The sequence below is a fragment of the Oryzias latipes genome, chromosome 20 (genome assembly GCF_053564925.1).
Source record: "Oryzias latipes strain Hd-rR chromosome 20, Olatipes_Hd-rR_3.1".
Classification (NCBI taxonomy): domain Eukaryota; kingdom Metazoa; phylum Chordata; class Actinopteri; order Beloniformes; family Adrianichthyidae; genus Oryzias; species Oryzias latipes.
In genome coordinates this window covers 24,888,594-24,905,909 of record NC_136256.1, presented here as the reverse complement: position 1 = coordinate 24,905,909, position 17,316 = coordinate 24,888,594, and the positions used below count along the sequence as shown (strand labels likewise).

General features: G+C 39.7%; 1 protein-coding gene across 17 annotated transcripts in view; it reads left to right on the top strand.

Annotated features, from left to right (window-relative positions):
* The window catches only part of myom1b (myomesin 1b), a 31,024-nt gene that overhangs the window by 3,515 nt on the left and 10,193 nt on the right, over positions 1-17,316 (top strand). For 5 of the 17 annotated variants that reach the window (XM_023950355.2, XM_023950361.2, XM_023950360.2 and 2 more), the window contains 20 exons: positions 25-182; positions 291-383; positions 2,551-2,639; positions 3,483-3,524; positions 4,313-4,327; positions 4,955-5,116; positions 5,205-5,366; positions 7,105-7,246; positions 7,349-7,548; positions 7,786-7,839; positions 7,941-8,065; positions 8,185-8,368; positions 8,859-9,033; positions 9,111-9,232; positions 12,009-12,026; positions 14,360-14,556; positions 14,640-14,766; positions 15,660-15,844; positions 15,929-16,043; positions 17,107-17,263. In XM_023950355.2, the coding sequence (XP_023806123.1) occupies positions 25-182; positions 291-383; positions 2,551-2,639; positions 3,483-3,524; positions 4,313-4,327; positions 4,955-5,116; positions 5,205-5,366; positions 7,105-7,246; positions 7,349-7,548; positions 7,786-7,839; positions 7,941-8,065; positions 8,185-8,368; positions 8,859-9,033; positions 9,111-9,232; positions 12,009-12,026; positions 14,360-14,556; positions 14,640-14,766; positions 15,660-15,844; positions 15,929-16,043; positions 17,107-17,263 (2,522 nt within the window). The remainder of the gene's footprint in view (positions 1-24; positions 183-290; positions 384-2,550; positions 2,640-3,482; positions 3,525-4,312; positions 4,328-4,954; positions 5,117-5,204; positions 5,367-7,104; positions 7,247-7,348; positions 7,549-7,785; positions 7,840-7,940; positions 8,066-8,184; positions 8,369-8,858; positions 9,034-9,110; positions 9,233-12,008; positions 12,027-14,359; positions 14,557-14,639; positions 14,767-15,659; positions 15,845-15,928; positions 16,044-17,106; positions 17,264-17,316) is intronic. The other 12 variants (XM_023950356.2, XM_078938213.1, XM_078938211.1 and 9 more) reach the window with 3 other exon arrangements.

Sequence of the window (17,316 nt, the reverse complement as noted above, 5' to 3'; positions counted from 1 at the left end):
AGATTCACTCAGTTCTATTTTCAGATCCATGATCACGAGGAACACTTCAAGCGCATGAACGAAGACAGCCTGATGCACCCCCCAGAGTTTGTGATCAAGCCACGCTCCCACACTGTGTGGGAGAAGCAATGTGTGCGGCTCCATTGCACTGTCAGCGGCTGGCCGGATCCCAGGGTCATCTGGTAGGCTTTGGTTATCGTTCAAAACATTCTATCCTGTCAACACCTGACTCAACACGTTTTCATATTTTACAGACTTACATTTTTTTGACCGTTGTGTTTTTCTGTAAGGTACAAAAACAATGTGGCCATTGACCCTATCACCTCCCCTGGCAAGTATAAACTTGAGAGCAGATACAGCGTCCACTCACTGGAGATCAACAAGTTAGTATACAAGCAACAGAACTTAAATCATCTCCCTAAAACAGTATTGTTGACACAAGTAAAGCTGTAAGATGGATATGCGACAGAGATGTTGAATTTTGAGCATCTAGAGCAGGGGTGTAAAGCTCCTGGCCTCTGGGGCTGTCTTCCTGAATTCCTGCCTTATCTTCTGCTGTTTACCTGGATCAGGTGTGTTTAGCCAATGGGGAGCTTCAATGGCAGGTTGGTTGGAAAGCATGTCGGACGCCGGCCCTCGAGGCCTGGATTCTGACACGCCTGATCTAGAGTACACCTTGGATTTATCTATGAATCCATCCAGTTTCTAAACCCGCTTTAATTTGGGTTGTTTGGATCACTGGGTCACTGGACCTGACTATTGAGGGGAGAAGTTGGGGACAGTTTTCCAGTCCATCGCAAGGCATCACAGAGACAAACAGCCACACACACTTTGGGAAAATTTAGAACCACCACTTGACCAATGAAGTATGTATTTAGACTGTGGGAGGAAATCTCCCACACCTCTACACCAGTGGTCCCCAACCCCCAGGCGGCTGGCCGGAACTGGTCCATTGGACAGTTGGTACTGAGCCACAGTGGGAAAAAAAACTTGACTTACATTTTTTCTATTGTTTTATTTAGAATCTGATTCTAAAGGAAGTTTTATTTTGAAAAACTGTTACAACTCCCTACCACATCCGACTTGTTGCATGTCAAGTCACTCGGTCATGTGTTGAAAATGCATCTGCTGCTTTGTTAGCGTGGCTCCGTTGACCAATGATTTGAACCCCACAAGCTAGCAAAGTTAACTAACGTTACAAAAACAAACGTAGTTGAAAAGTCTTTTTATAACAGAAAAGAGCCAGTAAGGAAACATCAGAAGAGCCACCAAAGTAAAAGAAAGCTGCATTTAACAAAAAAACAGGAGTCTTTGCACCAAATATGGATTTATTGCAACAGTTGTTCCCACAGACCATAATTATAATACAAAATCTAGAGTATAAAAGATATTTTTAAAAAAATGAAGATTAACTTTACCATTAAAAATTTAGGGAAACTGGAGGCAAAACCCCCGCCCCCCAAGAAAACCAGAACGCCCACTTCAGCCTCGTACAGGCCGGTCTGTGAAAATATTGTCTGACATTAAACCAATCTTGACAAAGTTTGGGGACCACTGGTCTACTCCGCCGTGCAACCACACCTTGAATCTGCCTGTGACAAAATTATCATTCATACCAGATATTTATACTAGCAAACAATGATACACAATTTAGTGAAAATGAAAGGAACACAGGAAATGATTTGATTCGACAAGACACACATTAGTGGGAGCAATTGGACGTTTATTTCTTTCACGAAGGAGGGTCTAAGGGCAGGGATACCAGTTTAGTTTAGTCTGTTTAGTTAAAGTTTACTATTCTCCTATTGAATTCTATGCATCTATGATCCTTTTGATTGTATGTTAACTTTACAATTACCGGTACGAAGCCCACTAAGACGACTGTTGTTGTAAAGTTGGGCTATACAAATAAAATTGAAATTGAAATACTTTGCACTTTGAATTTGGCATTTGAACCACACAGTTTAATGCCATTTTACCCACAATGCATTCATATTTACCTTATACCATTTTATGTAAAGGGTGGCAAAGTAAAGTCTATTAAACTTTCATTTTATATTTAAAACTGTTTACATTTGGGCCTTAAGTTTCTGTTCATCCTATTGGAGATAAATATTAAAGCAGATTTTACGTTTCGGAAAATATGTTGGTGTCCCATACGTGTTTCATCTTTTTACCCCGTCTGAAGCTATTTGAGTCCATAGATGTCTGTAGTACTTCAGTGTGGATGTGTGCTCCTACAATCTAAACCTGTGTGCAAGATTACAATCAAACAATTCCTTCACAAAACTATGCAGCAGATCACCTAAAAGAAACAACACCAAGCATACTTTCAAGTACAGAGATCAACAGCTCCTGATGGAAATTACATCACTCATGGTGTCTATTTATTGCTCAAGTATTCCTGGCAGGGTTTTTGGAATGCGTTACAGCTGAAGCCCTCGTAGTTAGTATCATGCACGTAGCTGAGAGAACTAAGGTTGGAGGAAGGGCATTAAACGTGAATCTCCGTATCGTGGTCACCGATCAGCTGATCTTGGTTTCTTGCAGATGTGATTTTGATGACACAGCCCAGTATCGTGTCTCTGCTATGAACTCTCAAGGAGAACAGTCTGCATTCGCCTCTATTGTTGTCAAAAGTAAGCGTCCACACATCTCATCCCCACCATAAACTATTCAGAGAACAGAAATATTTTTGTAAAAAAAATCTTTTAAAGGTTGAATTCTGCTCATTTGCTGATGTAAAGATGTAACTTAAATGTTTAGAGATAGTGTAAAAAAGAAAAGTGCAGATATTTTGGTAGAATAATAAAAAAATATATAACAATAATAATAATTTTCGCCTTTTCTAAAAAAACAAGTGGATCATTGAATCTCAAATATGTGATATTTGAAACATTTATTGTTCACAAAAAAAAACAGCATTACCAAAAAATATCCCCAAAAACTGAAATAACTGCAGTTAGTTTTTACGGTCCGTAGTGATTTTGTTTACATGGCTAAGAAAACCACAATGCACACCTGCGTCAAAAACAAATGGATTCCATTTGCTCAGTTATTCTTTTTACAAACTGTAACTGAGGTCTAGCATCCCAAACACAAGTCATAGTTGTCATATTTGTGTCCTCACATTTAACAAACCAATACATTGTTTCAGGTCTACTAAATGTTTTGTCTTTCACTTATTAAAACTAAAACAGAAATTCAATAATTGGAATCTGATATCAACCTCATTTTCACTTGCTGCTTCAACAACTTGCATTATTTTTTTCCCAATACATTTGAATAAAATGCAGTTCACGTTAATTTATATTTATAAAATCTTACATTTTCAAGTGAACAGATTTTAATTTTGCACAGATCTATAAAACGTTAGTGTGTTTTCTAATGGCTGCAATACTGTACATTCAGTCCATCCTGCTGACATTCAAGCTTGTGTGTTAACTGTAAGTATTAATAGTAACTGCTGCTTGTCTTCAAAGGGTTCAAAGGTGAAGTTGATGAAGCCCTGCCTCCACCCAGATGTAAGTGTGGACTTATGTCATCTATTTTATTTTGAAGACATATTTTAATACAAATTTAGAACCCCCCCCCCCCCCCCAACTGCTGCTGATGTTGACAACAGCAAAACCAAAACCGAAGCAAAACTTCTACAAGAAGGCGCATCCATGGACTGCATATTTTCCTTTATTGACACAACTGATTTTGCTCATCTGTATCGCAGACCTGACAGAAAGCCACTGTTATTTAATTTAAGTGAGAGATGGGAAAATGATAAAACATTCAGGGTAGTTCATGAGGACCTGGATTAATAAAACATTTAGCCAGGCAACATTAGCATTTGTTTTAATATTAGTTATTTTGTTAAAATGATCTTTGGATTTTATATCTGCCTTTCTGAAAGGCAACCTTAGTGTGAGTTTTTTGGAGTTTTGTGGAAAATAGAAAACTGCAGCTAAAAAAAATCATTTTTTTTAATCTCTCATCAGTATTCCATTTAAATATTTAAATTTTAGCAGATTAACTTGAATTAAAACAGGTCACTATCAGCTGGAAGCAACCTCTTGTAGACAACGAAGGAATACATTTGGGGAAAAACTGGCTGATTAGCTTGAAGCACTTATAAACATAAACAGTGTGCCAAAAATAATAAAGTACAATTTTTATTTTATTTTAATTTTGATAGTCATATTGTCTTGTTGACATGCACATAACTGACCTAATTTGGGCAAAGGGTAGTGGGTGGGAAGAACAGCGGGTGCTTCTGCACTAACAACTGTTTTGTTTCCTTGATGCTTCGGCGACAATGCAGGGACCGTTGCCAAAGGTAACAGGGTCATAAACCTATATATGAACTTGAAAGCTTTTCTTGTGAATTACCTTCACTTGCATCCATGCATGAATCCACGTTTTGCCTTTGAAATGTCACAGTAAATATCACATGGTGTGTTTGACTCACCAAACAGGTCAAAAGTACAGATTGTCCTGCAACCACTTTTGCATTTTCATCTCTTTTTGCACAGTTTTCCTGCTGCAAAATTCCTCCTGATGCATTACAAGTCGCTTTTGATCACATATTTCCAATGATTGAATGCTGATTCTTATCAAAACCATAAAATTTATGTAAATTAAAAAACTTACTAACATCAGATGAATATTTTAGTAGATCTTTCAGTTCTGGTAATGTAAAATAGATGTAAAAACAGCATTTTATGTGTCTTCTTTGTTCAACTATTTCATGCATGACAACAAATTGATTTTTCTTAGCTCTTTTGGCAGGAACGAAGACATTTTTGGCTGTTTTTCATCTTCTTTATTGTTTTGATTATTCAAATGGTTGCACTTTATATTTTTTAAAGTGCAATGCTTCTTCGGTTGCGTTTTTTTCATATCATCAGTGACTTCTTGTAAAATTATACATCAAAAGTTCAGATTTTGTTGCTTTTCTGTTTAGATGGCCCAATTTCTGAGTACGGCATCACCTTTCAGACACACATTGTTGACAAGTTTGGTGTGTCATTTGGAAGAGAGGGTGAGACCATGAGCCTGGGGTGTACGGTCATCATCTATCCTGCCTTGCACCGCTACCAGCCAGAGATCCAGTGGTACAGAGATGGTTGGTGGAATTGATTGTTTCTGCCTAAAACAACCTCTTCATGTTACCAAGCTTTGCAGAAACGTGTGTTATTTTTGCTCCATAAAAGATGTACTGCTGACTCCATCTAAATGGACCCACGTGCACTGGAGTGGAGATCGAGCCACACTGACGCTCACACACCTCAACAAAGAGGATGAGGGGCTTTACACCCTGAGAGTCATCACCAAGTCTGGATATGAAACCTACTCGGCCTACGTGTTTGTCAGAGGTGGGAAAATACTTTTGAACATCTCTCCTTCAGTATTTAGGTCCAAAATAACCATGCAAAAGTACTTTTCTCAATGATTACACCTCAAATTTGTATACAAGTAAGAGGAGAAAAAAAACAGATTTAGTGTACTGTCTATTATAACCAGGACACTTCCACAAATAGATTTTCACAGCGTTTACTGGGAAAATGTACTCTGCCTTGTTTTTGTATTGTCAGATGAAGGTCACAGTCACTGCAGCACGTCCACTTACACCAAATAATAACCCTGTTGTTCCAATGGCAGGGAGTGGGTTTTAAATAGGATATATCGAATGGAGACACCACTGGGCAGAGTGTGTCTGGCATCTGTCGGAATACCACAGAGAAAATCCTTCTGTCAAATCTATCCTTGGTGCTGTTAAGGACACTTGAAGCTTACCGAAATCTTCTGTTGAGGTTAGAAAATAGACCCTGTTGTTTTCCCTCTGCGGCTCAGAGTCACTTAACAAAGTAGACGTCCGATAAAGTCTCCATAATCAAACGCTGTGGCCCTTTCTGCAGGCGTGCTATTCTGAGAGGGCTCTGCTATGGAATGAGTCTGATGGAACGAGTCTGGCCGTGAGTGCAGAGCTGTCAATACCAGATGGAAATAAAAATAACAGGCTGTTGAATTTCTGTTGTTAGTGCACATCCTGGAAAGCTTTGCAAGCCAGAAATGATAATCCTCTTTGTTTAAAAAGCAGCCCTGGAATTTTTGTTAGGTTTGCACTCCACCTTTTTGAAGTTTAAGTTATCTGGAAAGTGCTCATTATACTGACCAGTTATCACTGAGATCATACAAGACAATGGGTTGTAGTTAGACTTTTACTAAGGAGCACAGCGGACACATTTAGAAATTCACCGGTATCAACCTTGCTCTCTATATTTGGCCCCCTGTGACCTGCCTGCCTAGTTTTTAAAAAAAGAAATTGCATCAGGGATTGTGAATGCTCAACAAAGACCAACAAGGTCATTTCAGTGGTTTTGCAACATTGACTCAGATTTTCAATTTTAGAACCACAAACCAGAATATTTAGTGAAAAATTTATTTTTAAACCAATTTTCTTCATTTTTCACTTAAAAAACAACACTGATAAAAATGGCGTTTTTGGCATTTGTAACACCTTCTTGAAGAAGAGCTTAATTGTGGGTCTTTATTTTATTAAATGAAGCCAAAGTGGTGCATCCATTGGCAGTGCCAACCCAAGTTTAGCCTGCTACCTTAGTTGCACTGTAGAAGTAGTAGCTTTCCTTTTTTATTACCCTGACCCCTCCCAGTTCTTCACAGCAAAGTAAAGCAAAGTAAATGTTTATTTCTATAGCACCTCTCTCAGGTAAAAATCACAAAGTGCTTCACAAAAGTAAAAACACATAAACTTAAAACCAGGCAACATACATATATCGCAGACTACTAACTTGGAAAAACAAGGTCTCGTCTGGTTTTATAGCAGGTTTTTGTATTTGTATTGCAAATTTGTTGGAAGACCTCAGGGAACAGGTCAAAGAGTAGAAGGTTAAAAGGTCAGCAATGTAATCAGGGGTTGATTTTCATTTTTTTACATTTTAAACTTTTAAAATGAACTTTAAATTGAACTGTGAGCCACTGTAGTTCCCTTTTGTTGACCCAGCATCATTCTGTCAGCGTCTGGCATAAATGGTGAAAACATGCTCAAAGCCATGCTATTATTAACAATGAAGTCATTACCACATGCTTTAGATGCGGATGCTGAAGTGGAAGGTGCTCCTGGTGCTCCTCTGGATGTGCGGTGTCTGGATGCCAACAAGGATTACATTATTGTTGCCTGGAAGCAGCCAGCTGTTGATGGTGGAAACCCCATCGTGGGCTACTTTGTGGATAGGTCAGTCAGTGTGTAATTAAAAAATGACAAAAAAGAAACCTGTTGGAAAACATAAAGAGAAGCAGTGTTGTAAAGAAGACTTATTTTGATGTTTTTGCCCAGGTGTGAGGTGGGAACCACTCACTGGTTTCAGTGCAACGACACTCCGGTCAAGTTCGCTCGTTTCCCCGTCACTGGTTTGGTGGAGGGGCGCTCTTACATCTTCCGTGTGCGGGCTGTTAACAAGAGCGGCATGAGTCGTCCATCCAGAGTCTCTGAGCCGGTGGCGGCCATGGACCCAGCAGATCGCCTCCGTATGAGAGGTACAAGCACCAGGCCGTTAGACGTCACGCCCAGGACGAGATTTCCCCTTAACACAGAGGTTCATGAACATCGATATCCAATAGCTGAAGACTATTTGTAAAACTTGGGCATCGAAGGTCTTTCTTGACAAAAGAATTTAATCATCTCTTTTGATTATCATATTTTTAGGCTAGAAAAATATTTGAATTAGTGTAAAATGTAGAAAAAGGAAAAATCCAAAGCCTGATCCTCCACAGGGACTTCCGCTCCCTGGACTGGACAAATCATCGTCACAGAGGAAGAACCTGCAGGTAGAATACCAGTTTTAATTTATAGTCGGTCAAAGTAAATTCGTTCACTTCCTGTTTCTTTTAGCTTTTTGAGCCTGAATTCTTTCCTAATTGGTCATCAGAGGGTGTTGTTCCTGGCAGACCTCTGGATCTACAGGTCACAGAGGCCACCAAGAACTACGTTGTTTTGAGCTGGAAACCGCCTGGAGAGAAAGGCCTTGAAGGCGTTATGTACTATGTGGAAAAGGTGAACTTTTAAAACCACATTTTTACTTCGTAATGACTATTTTTTAATGTTGCACCAGCCATGAGCCAGTACTGGCCTTTTTGTCATTACAGCCTGACCCTTTCCTCTTTGTTTTACAGTGTGTCGCTGGCACAGACAGCTGGCAGAGGGTGAACACAGAGTTGCCCGTGAAATCCCCTCGCTTTGCTTTGTTTGACCTCGCAGAGGGAAAATCCTACCACTTCCGCGTCCGCTGCTGTAACGCTGCTGGTGTCGGCGAACCTTCCGAACCAACTGAAGCCACAACAGTTGGCGACAAGCTTGGTCAGAAAATATAGAGTTAAGCAAATGTGTAAACTGCTTTATATATTTTCTCCCAAACAATGCAATCAGACCAGCCCAGTTCTGGTTTTAGCAAAATCAAAAGACACAACATTTAAGTGGAAGCATTTCACAGGGATGCTTGCAAAGTCTAGTCTAAATCAGAGTTGTCTCCGGGGCCTCGGAGCTTACATTCTGCTTTGTAGTTGAGATATCTCTGCCCTACCTGATGCCGATCACCTGGGACAGGTGTGTTTTGCCAAAGAGAAACTACAAGGGCAACCTTTAATTCAAAAGTCAGCCCTCAAGGCCTGGGGTTTGACACTGGAATTAAAGTAGTGTTTTGTGTATTGCGTTAGCTTAGTGTTTTGGTTTATTTAAAAGCAATTTAGGAAATATTTTGTTTTTGTGCCTAAAACCTACACATTCATGCCATCATAAAGAGCAGTGGTTTCTCTTCTCAGTGATGAGTCCTAAACATTCTCATTTGCAGACATCCCGTCGGCTCCAGGAAAGGTAGTTCCCACCAGGAACACGGACACATCTGTTGTCGTTAGCTGGGAAGCGTCTAGTGATGCTAAAGAGTTGGTGGGGTACTACATCGAGGCCAGCATTGTGGACAGTGACGTGTGGGAGCCGTGCAACAACAAACCTGTTAAGGCCACCAGGTACAGGGAAATCCCTCCTTTTTTGTATTCTGTTTGTGCAGGTTTACTTTAAAAAATCCTGTCTTAACCGCCTTTAGGTTCATCTGCCATGGGCTGGTAACAGGAGAGCAGTACGTGTTCAGAGTGAGGGCAGTAAACGCAGCAGGACTCAGCCAGTTCTCTCCAGTGTCAGAGCCTGTGGAAGTGAAGGCAGCAATTGGTGAGCAGCATGAAGAGTTCAACTGAGAAAACACAATCGGGAAGGATTGTTAATATGTTTCAAGCATCGACTGTATCAGAGAACTGGACTGATGGAGTGTGACATCATGCATTGAAAATGATTTACCTCTGGCTCTAACCAAATAGTCAGTTCAGTCGCCATTTTTGCATGAGACAGACGCCACCATGTTGGAGCCAGACATCGTCAGAAAGCAGTGATTGGTCCGAGTTGGTCTGAGTCCATGTTTCTATGGCAACCACTCTGGCCAACTGGGAGTGGTTGCCTACCAAATGAAAGCGGGCTTTATAAAATCTGTCAAATGTTTTGAACGTAGGACAAAGGGGCCAGCAGGCTCCACCAACTTTTATTGAGGCATCTGATTGGCCAGTTTACAATTTGAATAGCTTGCACTACAGAAAAAAATATGGAGCTTGTGGGCACTCCCTGTTTGGAAAACAAGGGGGGAGGGGTCACTCAGTCCAGTTTTCATATACAATCAATGGTTTTAAATACAATTTTTAGTGTATTATTGTGTTGTTTAGCTTTTTGGTAGCTTATTGAAATATTGTTTTGTTAAAATGTGCAAATTAAAAGATAACACATATGAATGCATCTTAAAACCAGACTTGAAAAGATAAATATGTAATTTAAGGCTGAGTTTTGTTTAAAAAAATAACTACAGATTGTTTTTCTTTTTTGCTAAGTTGAACAAAAAAATATTATTTTGCAACAACACTAAGTTGTTTTATAAAAAAGTCTGGGAAAATGGAAAAAGATTCCTCAAGTTTGCACTTTGTTATCAGAATTCAGGGTGGCCTGTCGGGCCTTTTTTTATTCTTTGAAAGAAAGATGTCTTCAGTCCTTTTCAACATCCATCAATACCCTTTTACATTCAGCATCTATTACAGCTCTCTGTCACATTGCTGTACACCGCTTAGTCCTCTCCCACCATCTCCTCCCACCTCCACCACCTCCTCCCTGCTTGAGGCGGGTTCGGGGTCAGGACTTGTAGACTTCCTCTCTTTTGGATCGGTTCGATCCAATTCAGCGGTTGATACAAACCAGCTCAGTGTCACACACCACCTCCTCCACATGCTGCTCCCTTCCCTCTTCCTTGGACACAGAACGTGTCGGCAACCCCGCCTGGTGCTAAAAGGTACCACCACATGGACCTGCGAAAGCACCAAACTGCTGCATGTTCTGAAAGCCTAACAGCATGTTATTGCTTTGTGACTCTAACACACAACCTTGACTAATGTCTGTTATTCTAAAATACAATTTCAATGTTTTCGCTTTTGCTACAGAAATGACAAGAATTCCCCCCTTATTTACTTATTGTCTATGATTTCACCCAGTTTCAGGGCAAGTACAAATAAAAATGTCTACAAATTTATAAAATGCGTTTGTAGAAGACTGAACACAGCTTAAGCGCTAGTCAACACTTCCCTTACATGTGGATGCAGGTAGTCTGCAGGCGAAAAATATTCCGCACGAAGTACCAAAGATTGCCGGGTGAGCTCGTAAGGAAAAAATATTCATGCCCTGTTTTTTTTCTACGGGCACACTGCGGATGACAGGTTATGGCGAACATTTAAACAACACGTAAGGGTGAAGTGGGTGAGACGCAGGCGTTCCCCACATATTTTTCATTCTTTCAACCTGTCCCAAATCCTACCCACTGTGCAAGGAGCCCGTTAGTTCTTTTCCCATAGTATGTTCCATGCTGCAGCCTGACTGTTTGAAACAAAGAAATTAGACTATCAGAGGGTAGTTTGTGTGGACATCCTTCAGGTACCTACAGTATATATATCGCCTACTCAACCTCTGCGTCAAGCATCAATAAGGAGCCTGTACTTTCACATTACTAATGACTAGAGTGTGGCATAAGGGCACCGTACGATAGCATCACCTGTACGCCATTAGTGCATTGAACTTAGTTTTGCTGTACAAATACTTCACAAAACTATGAACCATGACAATGGTACGTTCCATTTTCATGAGGTCTCTTGAGGCGGCTGCAGTCGCCTCAAGACACACCTGCAGCCAATACTCTCTACCACCCTCCAGGGGCAGGGCAACCCAAGAACCCACAGCACGGGTCAACCACCCACGCTGGTTCATGTGACTATGGCTTTAAGTAGTGACATAATTATTTTTCCACTTGATTTACTATGACTCATCAATTGAGTTTATGGCCAGCTAGAAACATTTCAACAAAATATGTATTAAGGAAAATCAGCATACAATAAAGTCCTTGAAATATTATGCAAACACAATATTATAATATTATAAACTAAATGTTTCTAATTCTCTGTCAAGACACAGTAAATATCTGTCATGTTAGTGGGTAGAATCACAACCACATTTATTTTTTGTTGCCTTTAAAAAAGAAATAAAATTCATTTAGAATATTGTTTTTTTTATGATAAAAGGATCCAAAGGAGCTAAAAATTGACAGACTGAAATTTGGTAATAAATCACACTCTTCTGTAGTTTGATCATTTTAGCTGGAATTGTGAGATACTTTGGTATTTGACCCAAACAACAAAGGTTCATTTGCTGTTCTGCTCTCTTTGCATGATGTTCAGCCCTAATTTGGATGTTTTTTGTTCGTCATCTTGTCTTCATTTTCACTCCCATTAAAATGAAGACATTGTTCTGTGTTTTACAGGCTCATGGGATGAATATTTCTATTTTCATGCTGCTTTTGTGAAAACTGAATGTTTTTGTCTGTTTGTAAAAAGCCTCTTTTGCTTTTCTCTGCTAACACCTATAGGGGGCGGCATCCCACACGGTGTGTTGCTGAAGACAGGGCCGGGGGGTAACGTGGGCCAATTAATCCAGCACATGCCACTCTGGACGGTCGTGCATGAAACTGTCCAGTGTCCCCTTGACACTGAAAGCAGGGAGGGGGCCAGGGCTGCAGGCAAAAGGGGCCATGTTTCCTGGGCCCCTGACCTGGTTGATAACCTTAGCACAGGCTCAGTTTCTGAGCTGATTACTGGCATGGCTGCATGTTTTCCGGTTACCATAGAGGGTCACGATGCAGGGACAGCAGATGAGCCTGAGGGCCAGCAAGCACGTAAGTTCTCCAGAAATGCCTCTGCTCGCCTGGAACAAGATGGCACGGACTGTCAGCGTCAGGATGATGCAACAAAGGTTGAAACTAAGTTTCTCAATAATGCTTCTGCTGATCAAGATCCATGCTCTAAAGGGGATTTGGTCAATGAAAACTGGCAAGCATGTAGGTTCTTCACCAAAGGGACGGCTAGTTACTGGAAAGGTGCTACTGAGGTGCAGAAGCTACCAACAAAGACAGTTAATGAGCATGACGACCAGATGGCATGTAAGGTCTCTATAGATGCTGTCACAAAGTGGGAAAGTTCAGAGCAGAGGCCCAGAGGAGAACAGAAAGGTGAGCATCAGTCAAAGAGGAAAATCAAATCAGAGGAACACCAATTTCCTCCTTTTATACCTGCTTTTAAAGTACTACAACAGTTATGTTGTAAAAAAAAAAAAAAAACACCAACAAAACTACACAAGTGGCTTGTTTACAGGTAAGTCACTGCTGATGGCACCTCAGCATGATTTAAACCTGCACAATCAAGCTTCCTGGCACTTCCTGACCTGGGGTCAGTCACCTCCATGCCCAGAGCACCCTAACACACAAACACTCCATTATACCCGTCTCCACCTGGGTCTCCTGACTCAAGAGCTTTCTGGGAACGCAGACCTCCTAGGGTCTTTGAACTAAATATCAACCTGCACTTGGAGAGGCGATCAAGTTCATTCGACTGTTTGTTTGTGAGAGGAAGAGTTCGTATCAGCTTTGTTACACGACCCGGCTTTTGTGGAGACTCTTTGCTCACAGGGGTTTCTTTAACATGACGTCTGAAACTCCTTTAAACAGAGGTTTTCAAATTTGGTTTCCTGAAAGGAGCAGCTTTCTCATGAGATTTCTCATCAACATATATAACTTTGTTTCAAAACTTGTTCCTCAAATGTAAAACAAATATCATATAAAAAGGCAAAATAAATGTCTGTGAGCATTTCAAAAGGGAAAAGCTAAAATAACAAAAACTGAAACCGAGACATGATGCGCATTACAATTCTTCCAATGTAGGTTTGTTGAGGCAGCAAAACTCTGACTTTCCACAGCAGGCATTCGCTGTTTTCAAAGCTTCAGTAACCGGTTGCCGTGGAAACTGACTGGATTTTAACTCGTTTCAAGAAATTCAGCAATGAGAAAGTGATGACAGGCCCTCCCATTGTTTTTTTTTTTTTTATAGGTGTGTTAGAATCTGAATCTGTTTGTTAGAATAGACAAGCTCCTTCCAGGGGTGTTTTTCTGAATCTGCATGTGAACCAACTGTTTTAAGAGGCAACCCATCATCAGATCAGTCAGGTTTCAGTCTTTCTAGTTAGTTTAACTAGATCATACATTCAAATTCATTAAATACTTTTTTATTGGATTTACATTTTCAAATCCAGTAGAAAAAAGAATTAAAAAACTACAGTGAAAAAATTAATTTATCCAGATATTTTCCAAGTAAATTTGTATCCCTGTTTACTTGTGTATACTTTGTGTACTTTACTTGTGTATACTTTGTTTTGCAGTGCAATACATATTTTATCATGAACCAATGATTTAAAGAAAAATTAATAATAAAAAAGCATCTTTATAACTGTCAATAATCTAATCAGTTGCATAAAATATTGTTTAAACCTAACATTACACATAAACAATCCTTCTATTATATCTTATCTTTTTTTTTCTCGCAACAAAGTATAAATATCAAATGTAGATTTAAATCACTGCAAGTGTTTTTTCTATTATTCGTTTTCTTTGTTCTCTGATTCTGATACTATGAATGATCATAACTATAAGTAAACTATAATTACACTTTTTCATCTCATTTTCTTGTCAAAATATAAACACCATTTTATTGTGTGTTGCCTTTTGTATAATCTTTTTTGTTTGGTTAGTTGCTGTTAAAAAAAAGAAATAAATAAATAAAAACACCAGTAAAATACATAGAAATAATAGATCTTTAGAGAATCCGTGGTTCCCTTTTCAGACTCTCGTTACACCAGGCAACAAAGTGTTAATTAGAGTCTGTGTCTCAGCCTCACCTGCTCCACCGTACGGCATCTCTGTTCTGGAATGTGTGAGGGACTCCATGGTGCTGGCCTGGAAACAGCCAACCTTCATCGGAGGCGCAGACATCACCGGTTACTTTGTGGATTACCGTGAGGTAATTGATGGCGTGCCAGGGAAGTGGCATGAGGCCAACATCAAGGCGGTCAGCGAGAGAGCCTACAGGGTGAGGAGAGCCTTCCATCCTGGTCTGGATCTATCTAAGCAGCCATGGTTATGGGAGAGCTCATCCGGTGTGTTCGTGTTCAGGTGTCCGATCTGCAAGAAAACAAGAAGTATCAGTTCCAAGTGCGAGCAGCCAACATGGCCGGTGTTGGCATCCCCTCACTGCCCAGTGAGACCTTCCTGTGTGAGGAATGGACCATTGCTGTACCAGGTTGGTGAAACCCTGTTAAAACCAATTAATCAAAGTGTACTGTTTTATTTAAAAAAAGAAGGTATTTATGTATTTAAAATTGTGTTTTTGGTATTTTTAATATGCCCTTGTGGCATTTTTTTAATGATGGAGGACATCAATTAAGTCAATTGATGTAATTGCATTTCTGAGTATTGCTTATCTAAATCATCATAAATCAGGGGCAGCCGAGCAATTGCAGCTTGAAAAAGAGCTTATACAGGAGGTGGAAAACACAGTGGGAGGGCCACTGCTCTCAGCAACAGGGAGGGGATGGGGGGCGGGCTTGCTCAGTGCTAACTGAGCACAACTCAGAGGTGAAGTTTTAATGAACTTGTGTCGCTCTGTAGGAGCTGTTTCCTTGAAAACGACACAGGATTTTGATTTTGACTAAAAATGACATGATTATAATTTTAAAAAAATGTGGAACCCTTTGAAAATTAATGGAAAGATGATTGGACTGGGACTTTAATAGTTTTTTGAATTTTCTTTTTTTTACTAATGGAGAAAGCAAGAATCTTTCACACTGTAAAAGAAAATTCTGTTTTTTAAACAAAAAAAACTGTTTACAGAATAAATATGTAAAATGTTGCTGCATGCATGAAACATGATCAAGTCACATGATTTTGGTAAATTGGGTGAAAGGAAATGTTTTCAAACATAAACAGAGATGTTCATGAAAAAAATAGGAATAAAAAAGATAAAATTAAACAAATGCTTGTTCAGTCAAATTTGTACTTTTTAGTAATCTGCGAGGATTAGGTTTCTCACATTATTGCCAACAAATTGACTACAAAAATAATCAAAACAAGTATTTTAATCTTTTTTCGTTGTCAAACACACCTTTTTTTCATTGCACGTTTTTTCCCTCCCAGGACCTCCTCATGACCTGCAGATCACAGAGGTGCGAGGCGACTCTTTGGTGTTGCTGTGGAAGCCCCCAGTCTACCAGGGCCGAGATCCCATCAATGGGTTCTACATTGACATCAAGGAGGCAGATGCACCGGAGGAAGCCTGGAGAGGAGTGAACACCAAGGCTGTAGAAAAACAGTTCATCAAGGTGTCCAGCAGGAGCACGCGTCTCAGACAAAGTCTTCCTCGCACGTGCCATCTTAACTCTTGGGTTCCTCGCTTCATCCTGCAGATTAAGAACCTCAAGGAGGGGGAGACGTACGTTTTCCGGGTGCGTGCACAGAATAAAGCTGGTGTTGGAAAAGCCTCAGATGTCACAGAACCGATCCCAGCTGTGACCAAACCAGGTTAGAAAGGACTCCACCAGAAAGTGCACTACAAAAACACAAAGCATATTTGTCTCATTCCTCAAAACTCACTAATGACTTTCTTTAAGATGTGATGATAAATCTTAAATATCCTGAATAATTTGATTTAAAAACCATCTTATATTGAGTAGAATCTCTAATAAAACATGTTTTTCTTTACTTTGCATGCTATATTCATGCAGAAGTTTTGTTTGTGATGGTGAGTGCAATCTTGTTTCAGAAAACAGACCTGCTTGATTTAGGAAAACTAGAAAGTTTCATTTGACTCATTACACTGACAAGTCGTTTAATGACAATATACCTCAAAATGTAAGTGTCATTCTAGTATTACTGTAATTATAGGACTATAAGTTGCTCCAAAGTAAAAGCTACAGCAGCCAAAAAATGTGTAACGAAGAAGATACAATTCCTGTAAAAGTACCACCTGAGACTAAGACCAAACTTTGCAAAAACCTGCAACTTATACTATGAAAAAATATGGTACTTTTGGATGATTGTAATGCTCATAATAGGATAATCTGGGGGAAAAGTGTTTAAAACCCTTGTGCTATCCTAGGCACTTTAACATTGGGAGTTGGGTCATCTAGACCCACTAGACAGTGCTCTGAACCTTTTTTCTTCAATGATTTGTGATCTTCACTGGTGTCCCTGGATTAAATGAAATCTTTCCACCTTTATCCACCTTTGTCATGGTAGGGAGAACACGTAAATGTAAGGGTGGGGTCATCTAAGATAGCACAAGGGTTAAATAGACCTACTTTAAAGGTATGAAACCCATTTTTGAATAATACACGCTTAGTTTAGGACATATTTCTAATTACCAGATCAATATACCTCAATATAGGTGTTTATAGCTAATTTAAACTTTAATTCTGCCTTAAAGGGAAGGTCATCACAATTTATTTTAATAAATATTGAACTTCTACTAGTTCTATTGGCAAAATTATTCACCTATAACAAGAAAAAACAATCTTACATCCCATATTTTTTTACTTTGAGAAGGGCAATATTTCCAATGTGCCTCTGTTTCATGTTTTTTTAGGTACCAAAGAGATAGTAGTGGAAGTCGACGATGAAGGTGTCATCTCCCTTAACTTTGAATGCTGCGATACAACTCCTGACTCCAAATTTGTGTGGTCCAAGAACTATGAGGAAATCACAGAGTCCTCCCGCTTGACAATCGAGACCAAGGCAAACAAGTGAGAGGAGGATCGTTTTAGGTTTGCTTAATTGAATATTTTATTGGGTTTAA